This window comes from Prionailurus bengalensis, chromosome A1 (assembly GCF_016509475.1).
Source record: "Prionailurus bengalensis isolate Pbe53 chromosome A1, Fcat_Pben_1.1_paternal_pri, whole genome shotgun sequence".
Taxonomy (NCBI): Eukaryota; Metazoa; Chordata; class Mammalia; order Carnivora; family Felidae; genus Prionailurus; species Prionailurus bengalensis.
This window is the reverse complement of record NC_057343.1, coordinates 126018757-126035846: the sequence shown is the minus strand read 5'-3', so window position 1 is coordinate 126035846 and position 17090 is coordinate 126018757. Positions and strand designations below refer to the sequence as shown.

Sequence of the window (17090 nt, the reverse complement as noted above, 5' to 3'; positions counted from 1 at the left end):
CTCGCAATTGGTGAGTTCAAGCCCCACACTGGGCTCTGTGCTGACAGCTCAGAGCCTGGAGCCTGTTTCAGAATCTGTGTCTCCCTCTCTCTCTGTCCCTCCCATGCTCATGTTCTGTCTCTGTCTCTCAATAATAAATAAATGTTTAAAAAAAAAAAAGTGTGAGGAGCAGTGCAGTGACCTAAAAAATTCTTAATTCATGTGTACAAGGACATATTACGAGAACACTCCAATGGAGTGACATTTTAAACAATCTAAACTTAAATGGACAAATTAAATCTAATACAGAGACAAAAAATAGGATACCATATAGAGTTTTAAGATAATTACACTAATTCTGCAGATATCAACATGGGAGAAAATTTTTCAAAAATGTAATGAATGTAAAAGATGCAGACTTTATATAAACGATAATTACTAATAAAAAACATATATAACAATACTATTTGACATTTGCATATGTAGTTATAAGAACATGCACTGAGAACACCTGGGGAAAATAAAAACAAAGGACTGTGAAGAAATAACAACAGTGGACTTCACTGCATACATAATGCCTTACTTCCCAAAGAAATAAAAGCTGACATAGCAAAATGTTAGGAAAGGACTGTCTTGTGTTTTTAATAAGTATTCATTTAATTATTATCTGTACTCCTTTGTATGCTCGAGTATTTCATTAAAATATTCTACATGGTGGGGCACCTGGGTGGCTCAGTCAGTTAAGCATCCGACTTCAGCTCAGGTCATGACCTCACGGTTTGTGGGTTTGAGCCCCGCAACAGGCTCTATGCTGAATGCTTGCTCAGAGCCTGGAGCCTGCTTCAGGTTCTGGGTCTCCTCTCTCTGCCCCTCCTCTGCTCGTGCTCTCACTGTGTCTCTCAAAAATAAATAAATGTAAAAAAAAAAAAAAAATTCGACATGGTTTTTTAAAGTCACTTTTTTTTTAATTTTTAAAAAAATTTTTAATATTTATTTTTGAAAGAGAGAGACAGAGCATGAGTGGGTTAAGAGGCATAGACAGAAGGAGACAGAATACGAAGCAGGCTCAAGGCTATGAGCTGTCAGCACAGAGCCTGACGTGGGGGGCTTGAACTCATGAAGCAGGGCTTGAACTCACGAACCCCAAGATCATGACCTGAGCCAAAGTTAGACGCTTAACTGACTCAGCCACCCAGGCACCCCTCTACATGATTTTTTAAAGAATTATCAAAACATGTACTGAATTCTTCAAACACTACATTGGTACACTTGAAACTAATAGAACACTGCATGTTAACTATACAGGAATTAAAATAAATGTAAGAAGAATTATCAAAACAAATATTTACTACATACAGCAAATTCTCCAATATGAAAAAAGATGTTGCAAATCACTAAGAGTGGGGAAGGGCAAGAAAGAGAGACAGAGAATGAATCCCAAGCATGATATGTGCTGTCAGCAGAGCCAAAGCCAAGACTCAATCCCACAACTGAGAGATTATGACCTGAGCCAAAATCAAGTTGGACGTTCAACAGACTGAGCCACCTAGGTGTCCCTGAACAAGCAGTTAAGAAACTCTTCGTAACACCAAAATACACTCAACCATAATTAAACAATGCAAATCAAAACAATGAAGTACTATTTTACATCTAATTTCACAGAATGTGAAAACATCCAGTTTTGCCAAAACTGAGAACACTAGCCCCCCTCATAAAATTTGAAAGCAATTACACATTACCAACCAAAATGTACAAACCCTCTGATCCACTGATTATACTGCTAAATTTCACCCTACAAATGTAGCTGAGAGATGCCTAAACCTACAGCTTAGTCCATTAATATGTAAACTAATTAAATAACCCATGTAGAAATATTCAATAAAAGATTACACAGGCACTGAATAGTTCAATCTGTATGTACTGATGATCATAGAAAGATATTGGAGAGGCCATCTCTGAAGAAAATTTCATTTATCCAAACCAGAATAAAGATATTCTGGTGTAAGGGCGCCTGGCTGGCTCAGTCGGTTAAGCGTAGGACTGCTGGTTTCAGTTGAGGCCACAATACTACAGTTCAGTGCATGGGATTGAGACCTGCATCGGGCTCTGCACTGACAGCATGGAACCTGCTTGAGATTCACTCCCCCCACTCTCATCCCCTGTCTCTCTCTCTCTCTCTCTCAGCCCCTCCCTCTCTTCCTCTCTCAAAATAAACTTTGAAAATACATATATTCTGATGTTTACACAAAAGCATTCTAGTTTAACAAAAGCATTTACATAAAAGCACTTTTAAAAATTAGGCTACTACCTGGACTCCTATCCTAGCCCTAGGAGGGCACATACTCCTCTCTCTCAACCTCAGTTCCCTCCTTTGTAAATGGGAGGGAAAAAAAGAGAATTTACTGCCTATGATTTTTATTAGCATTCACATCAAGTGTTATATACAGTCACTGGCATATAATGAGGACTCAAAAAAAAAGCTATTACAACATCTGTAATAAGGAAGAAACCATCTCTATCACCCTCTTTACCTTTTACATACTTTAAATATTATCCTGGATTCCTTTTAAAAAATTAATTTAGCAATGTTTTCTCAGATGCTCACAATATGAGTCCCTAGTTAATAAAAACTTTACAAAGTAACAAGAAGTTTCAATGAACTCCACTACCAGTCTGACTGAACTTTCTGATCCTCTCTGTAGCCTGAACTTTAAATTCTTGATTTCAGCTCAGGTCATGATCTCACGGTTCCTGGCTTTGAACCGGAGTCAGGCTCTGCACTGACAGCACAGAGCCTGGATGGGATTCTGTCTCCTCTCTGCCCCTCCGCCCCCTCATGCTCACTCACTCTCTCACAAAAATAAACTTGGAAAATAAAAAAGTTTTGGTAAATATTAAACCACTATTTTTTAGATGCTACCAAAAAAGAATCCATAATGCACTAATGCTAGTGACAGAAGTAACTACAGAATACTGAATATGAATATGTATTAACTGCAGTGGAAGGTCACAAGTTTAATGTCACTTTTTATTTAAGAAGAATAAAAATTCCCATATTTTCTTATTTCCTACCACCCATTTGCTCTTTTAGTATCACACCCCTGGAATCTTCCTTCTTTTTTAATTTGTTTTTTAAGTGTATTTATTTTGAGAAAGAGAGAGAGGGTCAGGGGGAGAGAGAATCCCAAGCAAGTTCTGCGCCATCTGAACAATGAGATCATGACCTGGGCCGAAATCAAGAGTCAGACGCTTAACAGCTTACGTGACTGAGCCACCCAGGCACCTTCCCCCCTACTTTTTTTTTTTTAAGTAGGTTTCACACCCATTGTGGGGCTGCAACTGAGGACCCCAAGATCAAGAGTTACGTACTCTTCTGAATGAGCCAGCCAGGTGCCCCTGGAGTCTTCCTCCTTCTAACAATACTATGAAAGGATACTTCAGAGCAGCCTATTACAGGGATCATTTTATCATCCTTCCTCGAGTAAGACAACTAGAAGGAGAAGATTCTAAACCAAAGAGTTATTTAAAATTTTCCAGTATCTACAACCATTTCAGTTCAGTAATGCTTCAATAATAAAATTGTTACTTTTTAAATGTTCTTTAAAATGCAACTCAGGACCTATTAAAGGATGATAGTATCAGTAACAATTTACATTTTTTAATGGAATAAAAGAGAACAGAAAACCACAAGAGAATATATTAGTGCACCACAGGTATACTGACTTTTGTTTTAGTTACACCTGTGTGTATACAAAAACATTATGTAAAATTTACTTTTTACTGGGTCCCAATCAACAGCTCAAGTAAAGAAGGTTATGCCAGATATATACTCAACCACATGCAGTTTATAATTTCACCACATGATGGGGCTAAAACTCTCCACACCTCAGAAAACTGCTAAAATGCTCTTCTAAAAACATTCTTTTTATTTCAAGTCCTCTTATCATCCCTTCAAACAACAAATAAATGAAAGAACTGTTATGTTGAAATAGAGAAACCCACAGTCAATTAATGTCTGTTACACTTATTTCATAGAAGATTAAAAGGGCTCTGGCAGAAAACAGAGGTTAATTATAAATGAGACTCGATGAATAGTGAGACTTTGAGACATGAAAGGATAAGATGGAAAGTTTAAGAAGTCATTACTAAAAGTTTTGTGTTTGTCACAAAAGGTCTGGGTAAGGTCTAAACAAATAATTTCAACCACTGCTACCTATTTTCTGTAGGTAATTCAGAACAAATTAGAATTGAGATTCAGAATAGGCAATCCCAATTTTGAAAATCATCATCATCATTCATGTAGACCTATATCCAGAAAGAGTCAGGTTCAGGAAAGCAGTAAGGATTTCACCACATATAAATCTCAGATTAACATCTGAAGAAAGACAAAAATTAATCTCAATTTTTTGAGCACTGTAAGTGATAAATCAATGAATTCTATTCCTAAAACCAATATTGTACTTTAAATAACTATAATTCAAATAAAAACTAAATCAAAGTTTAAAACAAATAAATAAATACATACATAAAAAAGAATTACAGATTAAAATGGCAGACCACAGGGGCACCTGGGTGGCTCAGTCAGTTAAGCATCTAACTCTTGACTTCAGCTCAGGTCAGTGAGTTGGAGCCTAACACTGGACTCTGCGCTGACAGTGCAGAGCCTGCTTGGGATTCTCTCTCCCCCAGTGTCTCTGCCCTGCCTGTCTTCCTCCCTCTCTCAAAATAAATGGATATACTTAAAAAAATTTTTTAGGGGCACCTGGCTGGCACAGTTGAACGTCCAACTTTGGCTCAGGTCATATCTCGCAGTTCATGAGTTCAAGCCTCACATCAGGCTCTGTGCTGACAGTGAGATGCCTACTTGGGATTCTCTCTCCCTCTCTTTCTGTCCCTTCCCCGGCTCACACTGTCTCTCTCAAAGTAAGTAAAGCTAAAAAATTTTAATAAATAAAATGGCAGACCATAACATTTATACGTTAAAGTAAAGATGTATCCCCATACTTTTTAATATGTTGTAACTAACGTTCCAGGTACTGATAATTTTTATCAATTGGCTTGCAAATGAAAACAAGTCTTATACCTATTTCAGAAAAGGAAACAAAAAAAGAAAAAAGGAAGGTGGGGAGCACGAAACTCTTATGTATCCAGGCTGTGAAGTGGGCACAAATTAAGAATGACCCCTAAATGGCTAGATTAGAGCAGCTGGGTTTAAGAGGGTGAGGAGCAAACTGCAGAGACCCATACCTAAGAGGAAAGGAGGAAAATCTGTAAGAAGTGATCTCAGGGGCGCCTGGTAGCTCAATTGGTGAAGCATCCCAACTGTGGCTCAGGTCATGATCTTGGGGTTTGTGAGTTCTAGCCCCCGGTAGGGCTCTGTGCTGACAGGTCAGAGCCTGGAGCCTGATTCTGGTTCTGTGTCTCCCTCTTTCTGCCCCTCCCCCCACTCATGTTCACTCGCACTCTCTCAAAAATAAATAAACATTAAAAATTGATCTCAGGGGTGCCTGGGTAGCTGAGTCGGTTAAGCATCCAACTTCGGTTCAGGTCATGATCTTGCTGTTAGAGGGTTTGAGCCCATGTCAGGCTCTGTGCTGACAGCTCAGAGCCTGGAGCCTGCTTCAGATTCTGTGTCCCCTTTCTCTCCCCTCCTCTTCTCATGCTCTCTCAAAAATAAATAAACGTTAAAAAAAATTTTTTTTTTTTAAGTGATCTCAGTAGCTTAATCAACAGAAGTCTCCAATCTCAAATCCCATTTTATAGGCTATGAAATGAGATGTTTAATCATTTGACAGCATTCCAAAATAAGTCCTATCTCAAGAAATGGAATAGGAAATGCACCCTGGATTCTAGTCTAGGCTCATAGTAATTGTATGAACAAGGAACTCAATTAACCTTCCAGAGAATCCATCTGTACAAAATTATGAGCCAAAACTATGGACCAATTATTATGATCTGACATGTCCTGGCTGAGGAACGACTTTCCAAAGTACAAAAATTGTTCCCATAAGAGCTACTTTTAGGGACGCCTGGGTGGCGCAGTCAGTTAAGCGTCCGACTTCAGCCAGGTCACGATCTCGCAGTCCGTGAGTTCGAGCCCCACGTCGGGCTCTGGGCTGATGATGGCTCAGAGCCTGGAGCCTGTTTCCGATTCTGTGTCTCCCTCTCTCTCTGCCTCTCCCCCGTTCATGCTCTGTCTCTCTCTGTCCCAAAAATAAATAAACGTTGAAAAAAAGAGCTACTTTTAACAAACTGTTTTTGTAAGAACTGTCTGTACCTCAAAAGGTCCTAGGTGAACACCTTAGCATGGTAGAGTATGATTAACAGGCAAACAGATGATTAAGACTCTCTCAATTCCTTTGCGTTATGGAAAAAAAGTCAAAGACAACTATTAAGCCAGACAGATGGATTCTAACAAATTCCAAGGTCCCTCTCTTACTTAGCAAGCTTTTTAAGTGTTTATTTTTGAGACAGAGAAGGGCAGAGAAAGAGGGAGACAGAGGATCAGAAGCAGGTTCAGGGCTGACAGCAGACACCTGATGTAGGGCTCAAACTCAGGAACCATGAGATCATGACCTGGGCCAAAGTCGGACAAAACGGACTGAGCCATCCAGGCACCACACCTAAAAGTCTTTAAGTGGAAGACAACTGCAGTGCCTCACAAGTCTTATTCCAACTATTATGTTTGGGTTTTTAAGTAAAAGGAACATTTCTTAGATTACTGAGGCCTCATCTATAACACTGCAAAGTTTTCATTACTCCTGAAATTTTAGAGCTGTGCCAAAGTCTTATGTATCCGAAAAAGTCTTCTGGTTGCATGGAAAGACTTCAAAGTCCTCAAATTTTTCTTAAGAATAGTACAGATAGGGGGCCCTGGGTGGCTTAGCAGGTTTTGCGTTCAACTTTGCCTCAGGTCATAATCTCACAGCTGGGGAATTTGAGTCCGGCGTTGGGCCCTGTGCTGACAACTCAGAACCTGGAGCCTCTCCCTTTCTCTCTGCCCCTTCCCTGCTCACGTGCTGTCTCTCTCTCTCTCAAAATAAATATTAAAAAATTTTTTCTTTGAAAAATAGTATAAGCAAAGGTAAGATGCACAAGTAAAGTTCAATGTATCCAACACGTCTGAATAAAAATGTGTGGGGGATGCCTGGGGGGCTCAGTCAGTTAAGCTTCTGTCTCCTGATTTCAATTTACAATCATCTTGATAACAGGGTTTATGGGACAGAGCCCTGAGGGGGCTCTGTGCTGACAGCATGCAGTCTGCTTGGGATTCTCTCTCTCACTCCCTTGCACATGCACGGGCTCAAATAAATAAATAAACTTTAAAAGAAAAAACAAAATGTGTATAAATTTGATTAGCACAAAAGACAACCAAAGTAAATGAAACAAGTATGGTGATGGTATACTAAAACTGACAAATTCAACATGAAATAATTTTGGGGCGCCTGGGTGGCTCAGTCGGTTGAGCGTCCGACTTGGGCTCAGGTCGTGATCTCATGGTTCGTGAGTTCAAGCCCCGCGTCGGTCTCTGTGCTGACAGCTCGGAGGCTGGAGCCTGCTTCACATTCTGTGCCCCTGCCTCTCTCTGATCCTCCCCCACTTGCATTCTGTCTCTCTCAAAAATAAACATTAAAAAAAAAAAAGAAAGAATTTAGATGGTAACACAAATTTTCTCCTCAAAAATACTAAGGCTTCACATTTAAGCTACCTTTGTGTAGAACATGAACTGAGAGGCACACAAAAAGACAAAGAGAAATGCAAGAAAGAGTACCTTTGTTGATGATGGTGGAGTAGGAAAATTAAGCCAGGCTGGAGCAAAGTCATGCTGCGCCATTTAGGTCCAGTCTCTCCAACTCAGTGAAACAAGGCTTCAACACCTCATGGCAAGTCCCTGTCATATAAAAATGGAAGGAAATTAGACCTGGAGCTCCTTGCCCAATTTATCTTCTTATGCTCTCTTCTGAGTGACAATGATCTTACTACTGTAAGATTCCAATTATAACGAAATTCTGAAATAGGCAAAAATACAGTAACAAAAACTAGATCAGAAGAGTGGGGGTGAGGGCCTGAGGCGTACGGGTATGACTGCAAAGGGAAGGAGGAAGTTTTTGAGCTAACAGGGTTTTTATCTTGATTGTAGTTATACAAATGTACCCATCTGTCAAAAATCAAATTGTACACTTAATACTGGCCAACTTCAGTGTAAGTAAACTACATCTCAGTAAACCTTATTTTCTAAAATTACAATGGTCTAATCACAAATAGACTAGACATCAAGTGTCTCTAGATGTGACACATGAAGATGCACAACAATGTTACCTATAATACATTTTTGCTCCCACCCCAGATGTAACCTGAAATCTGATCTAACTACCAACTTTCAGGAAGCTCAACAAAGAGGAACAAATTAAGGACATCTGAGGGAAATAACCCAGCAAATCCAGATCACAGGATACTGGACAGGTCAAATGATCTGCGTTTTTTTTTTTTTCCCCAACAAATAAATGGCTGTCAATATGCAAATAATCAAACACAACAGGTGGGCCTTATACAGATCCTTACTCAAACCAACCAACCTTTAAAGAATGAATATTATGAATCAAAAATTTAAACATGAACATTAAATGACATTAAGAAATTATTAGTCAATTTAGATATAATAATGGTGTGATGGTGGTATTTAAAAGAAATACTGACGTCTATTAAACTGATCCACCTGGAATCTGCTTTAAAATTAGCTTTAGGGGTACCTGGGGTGGCTCAGTCAGTTAAGAGTCCCGATTCTTGATATAGACTCAGGTCATGATTTCAGTTTCTCAGATTGAGCCCCAGTGGGGCTCTAAGTGGACAAAGAAGAGCCTGCTTGGGATTCTCTCTCTGCCCCTCCCCTGCTCAGACATGAGTACGGTCTCCCTCTCTAAATAAATAAACATTTTTTTTTAATTTGCTTTAAAAATCATATAATGTTCAACAGGGGTACAGGCTGGGACACCTGGGTGGCTCAGTCGGTTGAGCGTCTGGGCTTTAGCTCAGGTCATGATCTCACAGTTCATGAGTTTGAGCCCCACGTCAGTCTCTGTGCTATCAGCTCAGAGCCTGGAGCCTGCTTCGGATTCTGTCTCGCTCTCGCTCTCTGCCCCTCCCCCACGCTTGTTGTCTCTCTGTCCCTCAAAAATGAGTAAATGTTAAAAAAAAAATTTTTTTCCTAAAAAAAGGCTGCACATGTTTAGAAATGGTAGTACAAGGAGGTGTATAAATACTTCTTCCCTAGTCACATGTGTATTTGAAAATGCCCATAATTAAAATGGCTGTTTAAAATTATAATCATCACAACAGTCATCTTAAATATTTCAGGAGCTACAGCTTTTCTGCACTCTAAATTTAACTCTGGGTGCCTCTATCAACTCCATCAAAGTTTCAAGTTGCCAGCCCAATCTAAACAGGAAATTCATAGTTTTTGTTTATTTTTTTTTAACGTTTATTTTTATTTTTGAGACAGAGACAGAGCATGAACAGGGGAGGGGCAGAGAAAGAGGGAGACACAGAATCTGAAACAGGCTCCAGGCTCTGAGCTGTCAGCACAGAGCCCGACGCAGAGCTCGAACTCACGGACTGCGAGATCATGACCTGAGCCGAAGTCAGATGCTTAACCGACCAAGCCACCCAGGCACTTCTGTTTGTTTTAAATAATGCAGAAGCCAACTGGACAACTGTACTCCTTTCATTATAAAGCTTAGACTACCAGTTGATGAAGGAATCAAATTTTCTATGCATTACCAAGGTCTGAGTTTACTAATGACTAATGTATTTACAATTGCATAATCTCAACAGTGAAATTAAAAAAAAAAATAATAATCGATACCATTGTTAATCTTCCTTTTTCCAAATTCTTTCAAATATAATTTCTATGGCAGAATCCTTCAGTCACACCAACTTGCTAAAATACTTTTTAAAAAACATTCTCAAATATTACAGAAGTAGTCTTTTTTTTACTATTCCAAACAGTAGGGACCTATTTAAAAATTTAAAGGTTGGGGCGCCTGGGTGGCACAGTCAGTTAAGCGTCCTAAGCGTCCGACTTCAGCCAGGTCACGATCTCGAGGTCCGTGAGTTGAAACCCCACATCGGGCTCTGGGCTGATGGCTCAGAGCCTGGAGCCTGTTTCCGATTCTGTGTCTCCCTCTCTCTCTGCCCCTCCCCCGTTCATGCTCTGTCTCTCTCTGTCCCAAAAATAAATAAACGTTGGAAAAAAAAAAATAAAAAAAAAAAAAAAATTTAAAGGTTAAGGTTAAGAGTGGCCAGATACAGAAATAGATACAAATGGTTAACTCACTATGGTAATGAAAATGTTCAAATACTAAATGCTCGTATGAGCCATGAGCCCAACGTGGAAAAACCTTGATAAAATCTGAAAAATACGAGACGAATTCCAGTAATACGTTTATGAAACAAATGGAAGAGTATACTTAACTACATAAAAATTCAAACAATCCAGTAAACTCTAATTCTGTCATCTTACACTACATTTTCAAGTTTTCTGAAATTAAAAGTAAAACTTAAGTGTCTTTGGATATATAAAGGATTTTCATTATCTATTCTGAAATGAAGCTTACAAACTAAGCTGCTCTGTGATGTTTGTGACAAGATGTTACTTTTCCAACAACTTTTTGTTGGAAACTCTTTAAAATTACAGTTTCAGTAAGTGAATGGGAATAAAAAGTTTTTATACTTTATATCAAAAATTCACAGGGAAATGCAGATAACCTAAAATAACCAATAATTTAAAGCTTATTTTAAACAATCTTCACTAACTTATATGCTAAAAACAATCCCTAGGTGGCAAATCACTGTTATTACATATTCATTTCTGCAGTATCTTTAAATGTGATTTGAACCTAGTTTTTAAAGAACAAAGTATGAATAGCTAATGGTAGAAATTTTCACGTTCTGAAAAAAAAGGTAAAAAACGCTTAATTATTAAGACATTTACACAGTGTGTGAAGGAATTATGATATGCCACCCCAAAATATGCCATTTTAACCTAACAGTTTTGAGCTAAAGGCATTTTAGTTCCTGAAATCCCTTATCTATCTAAAAGCAGAGCCTCCCAAAGGATTTATGATTCCGCTCCCCTGGAGCAACTCTTCTCTACAAAGGGGGAAAAAAAAAAAAAATTCAGTCCCAAACGGAGATATTGCCACAAACTATCATTTCTCCCATCAATTTTCCTAAGGGTCCATTTACCTATCTTTCCCAAGCCATCTTGTTTTTCCATTACTGCCCTTTCTCCCCTCCCTCTCTCTCCCCAATGGAATTAGGTAAAGAGTTATTTAGCAAATTCTAACCATCCCTAAATTACTCCCCTATGAGAGAATATTCTAATAAACTTTTATTTGTTTTCTCTTGTTAATCTGTCTTTTGTCAGTCTAATTTACAGTGCCCCCAACCAGGGAACTTAGGAGGCTACAAGAAATTTTACCCCCTTACCTGTATAAAGGCAAATTAAATTTTCAAAAGTGCCACCCTATCATTTTCTTTTTAGCCACACTTAGTGCCATCAGAATTCATTCTTACTTTCCCTGCATAATATTAGGAGACAAATTGTGCCCCTTGGCCCCCACAAACTCCCATATCCAAGTTTTAACTGCCCAACCTCAGAATGTAACCATATTTGGAGATAAAGGCTTTAATCAGATGATTAACTTAAGCGAGGGTGTTAGGGTGGGTCCCATTCCAATTCTCTGTGCCCTAATAAGAGGAGAAAATTTGGACACAATGAAAGACACCAGGGTTGAGCAGAAAAGAGACCATGTGAAGAGGCAACAAGAGGGTGGTCATCTGCAAACCAAGGAGAGAAGTCTCAGAGGAAACCAACTCTGTTGGCATCTTGATCTTGGACTTTAAATTTCCAAAACTGTGAGAAAATAAATTTATTTAAGACACTCAGTTTGTTTTTGTTATGGCTTCCCTAGTAAACGTTAAAAAGAAACAAAAAGACCCAAACTGAGCCACTTATTCTAAGCCCCACATCAACAAACCAAGACTTATTACTATGTAACCTGACTGTGCTTTCAGACCTTCCCAAAAAATCAAATCTTAGCTGGTCAGTCTGGAATTTCTTGGTCAGCACTAGTGAGGTAATCACCTGATAGACCCCTTCCATTCCCTAATGGAAGATATAGTAGTCCACTTTTTCCCTGTCCCTAGCCTCTTCTGCCTATAAAAGCCTGCCATTTTGTACAGCTCCTAGGAGCTCTTATCTATTTGATAGATAGGATGCTACCCCATTCATGAAACTGAATAAAACCAATTTGATCTTTAAATTTACTATGAATTGTTTCTTAACACAAATGAATACAAACAGTATCAGAAATACGCTCATCAAAAATGTTTGTATATAAGGGGCGCCTGGGTGGCGCAGTCGGTTAAGCGTCCGACTTCAGCCAGGTCACGATCTCGCGGTCCGTGAGTTCGAGCCCCGCGTCGGGCTCTGGGCTGATGGCTCAGAGCCTGGAGCCTGTTTCGGATTCTGTGTCTCCCTCTCTCTCTGCCCCTCGCCCGTTCATGCTCTGTCTCTCTCTGTCTCAAAAATAAATAAACGTTAAAAAAATTAAAAAAAAAAATGTTTGTATATAAAAACTAGTACTTACAGGAAACTGCTGGGGTGGGAGGATGTAAATAACCAGTAATTCCATGTTATTAGGAAACTTCCACCAGATCCATTAGGTCTGATGGGCCCATGTAGACATAAATAATTAAGAGTTTTAAAAGCTGATGGTATGGGGGTGCTTCGGTAGTTCAGTCAGTTGAGCATCCGACTTCGGGTCATAATCTCACAGCTTGTGGGTTCGATCCCCGCATCTGGCTCTGTGCTGACAGCTCAGAGGCTGGAGCCTGCTTCAGATTCTGTGTCTCAGTCTCTCTCTGCACCCCCGCCCCCACTCACACTCTGTCTCTCTCAAAAATAAATAAACATTAAAAAAAATTTTTTTAATAAAATTACAAAAAAAGCTGATGGTATGAAAATACTAATTTCTAATCTCAACCAACTTACAACCTGTTCATGAATAAATGCCTTCAGTCTAAAACATCAACTATTAAAAAAATTCTCCAGGGGAAAACTGGTTCTGAAAAAACCCTAATTGAAATACTGTATATTTATAAGTGTACGCACCAGATTTAAATATCCAAAATGGAGTTCTTCAGATTGAAAAATGCACTGTGGCAAAAAGTACACAAGTAATATGATTTTTCCTAATTCCTATAATGCTTTTACTTCTGAACCCACCAAAAGTCTGTGCCAAATATTTTCAATGAAAACCTCAAATTTAGATGAACAGTGAACTTACTATCTTTATAATGGTTTACATTTCAGACACCATAAATAAACTTTAAGTCACAAAGCACGTCAAAAACATGCAAAACCAACTAACAGCTAAGGCATTTTAACTTTTTAACTAAGAAAGATTTTTAAGAAAGAACACAGGCTTCAGACTCTGTCCTAGATTCAAATCAACTCAGTTACTAGGTTGGTTGACTTTGGTAAGTTAACACCAAAATGTTTCTTCTCTTTATCAAAATTTAAGACAACTACCAATTACCTTTCAAGATTCAACTTGATAACTATTAAAGTTCTAAAAACACAACTACCCTTTATTATCAGACTATCTACATAGAACCCTTTAACAAGGTTAACTTTTTCATTTAGCCAAACTGTTCACAATCCTTCATTAATAAGGTAAGAACCAGAAAACAACTATTCAAATTCACCTGTGAAATACTTTTTTAGTATAAGCTCAGTTTAATATATTAGATTTTATTTAAAAAGTGGGTCTTCCTCTTCCCACTTACTATCCCAGTTATTATATGGGAGAAAAGCAGAGGAGCCAGGGGATCCAGATCTTAACAGGCAGAGTCAGTAAGAGGGTATCAACACCTGGGAGTGGCCCAGCACAGGATGTCGATATCAAAACAAAGTGAGGAAGGGTATCCACGGAGAGGGACAGTCAGGGATGGGACACTGAGCCCAAAAGAGTAGTAAGGAAGGCATCCATGTGCGGGGGAAGAAAGGAGTGATCACAGTCAAGAGGCTAAGCTGGGAGAGGTGGGTATCCACACGGGGCAGGTGACAATGGCTACAACAGAAAACTTATTATATACAGGGGAAATAATCAAGTAAGTATTCAGAATAATGAAAGGTAAGTTTCATACTATCCAAAGAACACAGCAACTAGTAACAGAAAGGGTGAAAACTAAAGAGAATGCTGTGGTGTTGTAATGTAATGTATCACTATCATGAACAATTAATTCAGTCATATTAACAATATTAAGATACTAAAAAATAATATTAAGATACTAATGTTCACATATAACCATAAAGGTAAATATTCCTGTTTATGTATATATACCTCCCCCAACTCTGCAATGAGAGAGCCTGAGCATAGTGACTCCAATAGCAATGAGCATACTTAACACTGGGCCTCGGCTTCTAAAAATGGTTTTCCACTAAACAAAACCAGGGCTTTGAAAAATAGCTGATTCCAGGGCTGGGGAAAGAAGATGACAAAATAAGCCCAGAATATTTTATTTTAGCAAAAAGCAAAGAAATGTCTAAATAATGATTACAAAATATCAAAAGGACATAGAAACTAGCATGAATGGGTTCCCAGTGGCCAAATCAGGGACAAGACGGACATTAAAATAAGAAAACACATGTGAAGGACATCAACACAAAAATGACCAAAAAAGGAACTCCAAGAGCCTACCCCTTCACAGAAACACCAAAAAGTCAAGCAAAATCTGTCAAAATCAGCTTTGTCAGTACTCTGAAACAATCAAAAGGCTTACAGCAATCAAGCAAACAATGAATCCAGAAAACACAAACTTAAAAACAGTAGAAAAGGTTTATAGCGTTTTTATTTGTCATTGACTCCCATCTCTCCCTAGCATAGTGGAGGTCCTGAAGCCAGTGTGAAACCCAGGTTTGCTTCTGGAGTCAAGTAGACCTTATTCTCAAAGGATTATGTTTGTCTGTATAAACCTGTCTGGGAGCTAAGGAATGACCTGAGGTAGCTGCCTTTGTTTTACCTACCATGCAAGGAAAAACCACTAAGCTAGAGGCATTCCTCCAAAACATTATACAGCAAATCAACAACCTCCTCCCTGGGACCAAGGTTTATAATTGAGTAAACAACAGCACACCCAAAGGCTGTAAATAAAGGCCAAGAGAGAATTTCTCTGGGAAATTATGACATTGCAGAGAACTCCCTTATACCAGGAGACTTAGAAAACCACACATATATGCCCAGATCAAGACACTTGCTCAGAAAAAAACCCTGAGAAAACCCTCAACTTTCACTTCAGATTGATCTTTAGTTTCAACAAGAGCAGGAAATGAAATCTAAGTTGTAAACTGTGTGGCTAACCATTCAAGAAATTCCCCAACAAAGACCCAACAGGCAAAGACTGGGAGAGTTAAATTACTTTTTAATTTTCCTTTATTTTTATTCCTTTTTGTCTTCAGACATGCATCTCCAACAAAACACTAGCTGAACATGGTTAAAGGTGTCTCTACTTAGGTAAAAGTGGCTCTTGTTTGAAAAGCTCTCAAAGTAGCAGTATGTGCAGACAGCAGAAATAAAACTCCTATTGTATTGCACTGAAATTAGTTTCTGTAACCGATAAATCTTTAGTCAAGTCTTATTAAAAGCTGCAACCTGTGAGCACTAAAAGTTGGTTCCTTGTTTGACCCATGTGTGAAAAGATCTGCTATCTTTAGAGAAGATAACTTACTGATCTTGATATTCATTTACACTTTTACATTGTGTTCACCATGGATTTTTCCATTAATTCTTTTAATTTTATTAAAATTTTAATTATCTCACATTCTCCTTGGCATACATTCTCCTTATGCAAAACCCGGAAGTATTTTTGGTTATTTTACAAATCATCTTTGAGATGCTAGTCCACAGTCTTCCTGGTGTTGGCCTCAATGAAATAAATTCCTTTCTTGTTTCACCCCCAGTCACTTTTCTACCTTTGGATTTTGTCAGCCTTGAGGGGCTGAGCCTGGTGTATTGAGGACTCTCACAGCCAGGTGCTTTTGCACCTATCTCTGCACCCCAGCTACATAAAGACATGTAGGACACCATCAAACATACCAACGCCCACCACAGTGTAAGTATATAACATACGCATACTATCTATTAAAATTCCAACTTCCTTTTTCATAGAAACAGAAAAGGCATTCTCAAATTTGCTTGGAACTGCAAGGGATCCCAAACATCTGAAACATTAACTGCGAAGGAGAGTACATTTACAGAAGTCACATTTCTGTATTTCAAAACTTATTACAAAGCTACAAAAATAAAATCACAGTAGCATAAGGATATATAAACCAATGGGATAGAACAAAGAGTCCAGAAATGAGGTCATATATGTATGGCCAGTTAATTTTTGAGCAAAACACTAAGAACATTTAATGGGGGAAAGAACAGTCTTTTCAACAAATGATGCTGAGACTGGTGGATATTCAATGGACTACACTACTCATACCACATACAAAAATAAACTCAAAATGGATCATCAAACAACTATAAAAGCTATCAGAAAAATACAAATAAAATAAAATAAAATAAAATAAAATAAAATAAAATAAAATAAAAGCTACCATAAGAAGATAGGCGATAAAGCTCCATGACTTTGGATTTGTCAGTGGATTTTTACATGACACCAAGAACATAAATAGCAATAGGGGGGAAAATGGCCTTCATAAAAATACAAAACTTCTATGGCAAAGGGTATTATCTAGAAAGTGGAAATACAACTCACAGGATGGAAAAAAATATTTGCAAATCCTGTATGATAAGGATCTAATATCAAAAATATAAAGGGGCGCTTGGGTGGCTCAGTCGGTTGAGCGTCCGACTTCGGCTCAGGTCATTATCTCACAGTTCGTGTGTTTGAGCCTCACATTGGGCTCTGTGCTACCAGCTCAGAGCCTGGAGCCTGCTTTCTATTCTGTCTCTCTCTCTCTGCCTCTTCCCTGCTCATACTCTCTCTCTCTCAAAAATAAATAATAAAGATTTAAAAAATATTTTTTAATAAATAAG

At 38.4% G+C, this 17090-nt stretch overlaps 1 protein-coding gene across 1 annotated transcript in view; it reads right to left on the bottom strand.

Annotated features, from left to right (window-relative positions):
• The window catches only part of GPBP1 (GC-rich promoter binding protein 1), a 76187-nt gene that overhangs the window by 36943 nt on the left and 22154 nt on the right, over positions 1 to 17090 (bottom strand). Inside the window, 1 exon segment of the mRNA XM_043590742.1 lies at positions 7751 to 7870. Within this exon segment, the coding sequence (XP_043446677.1) occupies positions 7751 to 7813 (63 nt within the window). The 5' untranslated portion in view covers positions 7814 to 7870.